Genomic DNA, 4,123 nt, shown 5'->3' on the forward strand with positions numbered 1-4,123 from the left:
TGCCCCCGTCGCCTGCTGTGGGACGCGTTCAGCGTTACGGTCTCCGCGGGGCCGGCGCTGATACTCAGGCTGCACCCACACCAGCACCCTGGGCCCCAGCCCCGCCTTCCGTCACACTCAGCTCCTCCTCATACACCCCAGACTGCGTCCGCGGACCACACCTGCTGGTGATTTTCCCTCTCACCCTGAGAACATCGCTTCTTTTCCTTTTTGTGGGGGGTGGAGGGGCGGGGTCTCGCTGTCCCCAGGCTGGAGGGCAGTGGCGTGATCTCAGCTCACTGCAACCTCCGCTGCGCGGGTTCGAGCGATTCTCCTGCCTCAGCCTCTCGAGTAGCTGGGACTACAGGCGCCGCCACCCCGGGGCTGCATTTTTGCATTTTAGTAGAGACAGGGTTTCACTGTGTTGGCCAGGATGGTCTCGATCTCCTGACCTCCTGATCCACCCGCCTCGGCCTCCCAAAGTGCTGGGATTATAGGCGTGAGCCACTGCGCCCGGCCCCAGCTGCTGCTTTTCTGTCTGTTCCTGTCCCATTCTCACCACCCCAAACAGAGACAGGTACACAGTAGGTGCCCAGTAAGTGCGCGTGGGATGGATGAGTGACAGGATGAGGGAGTGAATGCCTCGTGGCTCGGAGCTGCAGCTCCCAGAGTGGTGAGCTTGCTGTCTGACTGTGGGCTGCACCCCGGTGCAGAAACGGGGCCACGCCGCCCTGACCCCACCAGGCCCTCCTGCGGTGAGGCTGTGGGTGTCATGTTTGTGGGTTTAGTTCCCTGGGGCCGGCCCTGGCCCTCGCGGCCCAGCTCCACCTGCTCCCGGGAGACTCACTGCTGACACCGGACTCTCTCCTGGCCGACACTTGATCCTGGCCCCACTTCCAGGCCGGTGTCCGTCCGACCAGCCCGCCTCGGGCCAGGGCCCTGCGACTCCCTGGGGCGGGACAAGGGGCCATCTGTGTGGCCGTGGTGGTGGCAGGGTGTGGGAGGCCGTGAAGGTGGGGACGGTGCCTGGGCCTGTGGCTGCCAGAGCTTTGAGGGATCAGGAGGTGGCACCGGGCCCCGTGGGTGCTGCGGGGACGTCGCCTGCCCACCATGGGGACCCTCAGCTGCGACCACGCCCCACGGCTGGGCCGGTGCGTGACGGAGAGCCAGATTCCGAAGACCGGCCTGAGGAAGTCCTGTGGGACGGCCACCCTGGAGAACGGTGCGTGCCAGCCGCGGGGGACGGGTGGGACCCTTTCCTGCTCCACTTCCTCACTTCTGGGGCTTCTGGAATGTTCTGGGAGTCCAGCAGGAGGCAGGAGTTTCTGACAAGTCCTTGCCCTTCCCCAAACCTCAGTGTTCCTTCCGGCAGGATGGGTGTGGACGCAGGGTTTCCGTGCCCCGAGTGTGTCTGTCAGCCGATGCTGAGTGCTCTGCGGGCCCAGCCGTTGCCAGGGGCTGTGGGGGCAGCAGTGGGCAGAGCCGCAGAGATCGTGCGGGAGGCAGCCGTGTTCCCAGCCTGGCCCTCTGGGACGGGCACCTAGACGACACGGGTGGGGCGGGGGGCGCGGGTGCGGAGGCTGCTCTGCCAGCCGTGTCAGCTGCTGGCCTCGGTGAGGGCACGGGCCGGGCCTCAGTTTCCTCACCCACCATGAGCAGCGGAGTCAGGCTCCAAGCCGGGGCCTGAGGCTGGTTCTGTGGTCTCTCCTGACCCCTGTGGCAATGAGATTCTGCAGAAGCCACAACACATGGCGTCGTGACCCTGTATCTCTGGGAGGCCCAGGCCTCAGTCTCCCCACCGGTGACAGTGTATCTCTGCCTGGGCCTCAGTTTCCCCACCTGTGACCCTGTATCTCTGGGAGGCCCAGGCCTCAGTGTCCCCACCTGTGACCCTATATCTCTGGGAGGCCCAGGCCTCAGTTTCCCCACGTGTGACCCTGTATCTCTGGGAGGCGCAGGCCTCAGTCTCCCCACCTGTGACCCTGTATCTCTGGGAGGCCCAGGCCTCAGTTTCCCCACCTGTGACCCTGTATCTCTGGGAGGCCCAGGCCTCAGTCTCCCCACCTGTGACCCTGCATCTCTGGGAGGCCCAGGCCTCAGTCTCCCCACCTGTGACCCTGTATCTCTGGGAGGCCCAGGCCTCAGTCTCCCCACCTGTGACCCTGTATCTCTGGGAGGCTCAGTGTCGCTGCCTTTCACTGTGTATGTCTGGGAGGTCCCGGTCTCCCCGCCTGTGCCCCAGGTGAGGCCTGCTACCCCAGCCTTCCCTCTGTGATCCGTGTCTGACTCACAATGCCGGCCTCACACTTTGTCCACGGAGGGCGGCAGCCTCTGGCTCCCCAGACCCCAGCCGTCACCATGGAGGGAGAGGGGAGCCCAGGCTGAGGCTCAGGAGCTGGGTCTAGGGCTCCTTCCTCGGGGAATCTGGGCCCAGGCAGTGACCTGAGGGCTTTGGGCTGCAGGCTCGGGGCCAGGCTTGTACGTCCTGCCGCCCACGGTGGGCTTCATCAAGCACGACTGCACCAGGGTGGCCGGCCCCGCCTACTCGCTCGTCCGGAGGCCCAGTGAGGGTAAGGCAGGCGGGCAGGTGGCGGGTGGCGGGGGGCTTCCCTGCTCCTCCGGTCTCCCCCTAGAAGCACCGAGGGGTCTCCTTCCCCCTTAGACCCAGGCCCCCAATTAGTGGGGCAGGAAGCAGGCAGGGCCAGGCTCTCCAGCCCACTCCACCTCCTAGTTGCTGTGACACCTCAGGCAAGCTGCTGTCCCTCTCTGTTTTTTCACTGATAAGGAGAATGGAAGGAGAAAGAGCTGCAGGGAGGTGAAGACCTGTATTTCCTTCCTGTGTTTGCACTTCCTTGCTGCTTGGACTCAGGCAGATTGCTTAAGGGCTCCGCAACTCAGTTTCCGTCAACGTTAACGACAGTAACAAAAACGTTAACATTCATAATATTAAAAACAATCGGCCGGTGCGGTGATTCAGGCTGCTGATCCCAGCACTTGGGAGGACGAGGCGGGCGGATCACTTGAGGCCCCAGAGATGAGACCAGCCTGGCCAACATGGCGAAATCCCGTCTCTACTAAAAATACAAAAACGAGCCAGGCGTGGTGGTGCGTGCCTGTGACCCCAGCCGGACCATGTATGTCTGGGGGAACTGGGTTAAGAACTCGGGAGGCTGAGGCCGGAGAATCGCTTGAACCTGGGAGGCGGAGGTTGCGGTGAGCTGAGGTTGCGCCATTGCACTCCAGCCTGGGTGACAGACTGAGACAATGTCTCAAAAAAAAAAAAAAAGTTAAAAGGCCGGGGGCGGTGGCTCACTCCTGTGATCCCAGCTCTTTGGGAGGCTGAGGCAAGCGGATCCCTTGAGGTCGGGAGTTTGAGACCAGCCTGGCCAACATGGAGAAACCCTGTCTCTACCAAAAGCACAAAATTAGCCGGCGTGGTGGTGCGCCCCTGCAGTCCCGGCTACTAGGGAGGCTGAGGCAGGAGAATCGCTTGAACCGGGAAGCAGAGGTTGTGGTGAGTTGAGATCGCGCCGCCGCACTCCAGCCTGAGCGACAAGAGTGAAACTCCATCTCAGAAAAATAAAAAAAATTAGGAAAGAAAAAACCGTAGCCACATCGATGCGCAGTACTTGGTAGGTGCTCAGTCGGATGTGAGGCTGAGCCCGGGCCTCTCCGCCACCTAGACTGTGGCTCCCAGGCCCGGCCCATCTCACTGGGCTGCCCTGAGCACAGCGTGGCCGTTCCTGGCCACGGCACAGGCAGGTGCAGTGGGAGCGGAGGCAGGTGTGGGGCGTGCCGGTGCACGGTGCCAGGGGCTGCTGGCCCCTCTCCCCGCGTGGCACCTGCTCCTGTCCAGAACGGGCGCAGGGGCTGCGACAGGCTCCGACGGAGTGAAGCAGCTCAGGGGTAACCGCCTGCCTGGCGCACGGGGAGCCCTCCGTGGTCATTGGTGGCACTCCTACCACGGGCCGGCGGGTCTCACTCTCCCAGATTCCATCAGTCCATTCAATACGGCAGCTCCGAGGTCCCAGCTGGGCTGGGAGCAAGGTTGGAAGGGTCTTGGGTGGGGATTTAGATTTATATGGACGGAGGCCTCCGGGAGGGGCGGCCGGGGGAGGGGCGGCCGGGGGAGGGGCGGCCGGGG

At 63.6% G+C, this 4,123-nt stretch overlaps 1 protein-coding gene across 1 annotated transcript in view; it reads left to right on the plus strand.

Annotated features, from left to right (window-relative positions):
- The first annotated feature begins 426 nt into the window (after nt 1-426).
- Nucleotides 427-4,123, plus strand: part of ODF3L2 (outer dense fiber of sperm tails 3 like 2) — a 5,898-nt gene continuing 2,201 nt past the window's right edge. Inside the window, exons 1-2 of the mRNA XM_032272052.1 lie at nt 427-1,201; nt 2,442-2,549. Coding sequence (XP_032127943.1) covers nt 1,090-1,201; nt 2,442-2,549 — 220 coding nt within the window. The 5' untranslated portion in view covers nt 427-1,089. The remainder of the gene's footprint in view (nt 1,202-2,441; nt 2,550-4,123) is intronic.

The sequence above is a fragment of the Sapajus apella genome, unplaced genomic scaffold (genome assembly GCF_009761245.1).
Source record: "Sapajus apella isolate SASKATOON/1434 unplaced genomic scaffold, GSC_monkey_1.0 scaffold280, whole genome shotgun sequence".
Taxonomy (NCBI): Eukaryota; Metazoa; Chordata; class Mammalia; order Primates; family Cebidae; genus Sapajus; species Sapajus apella.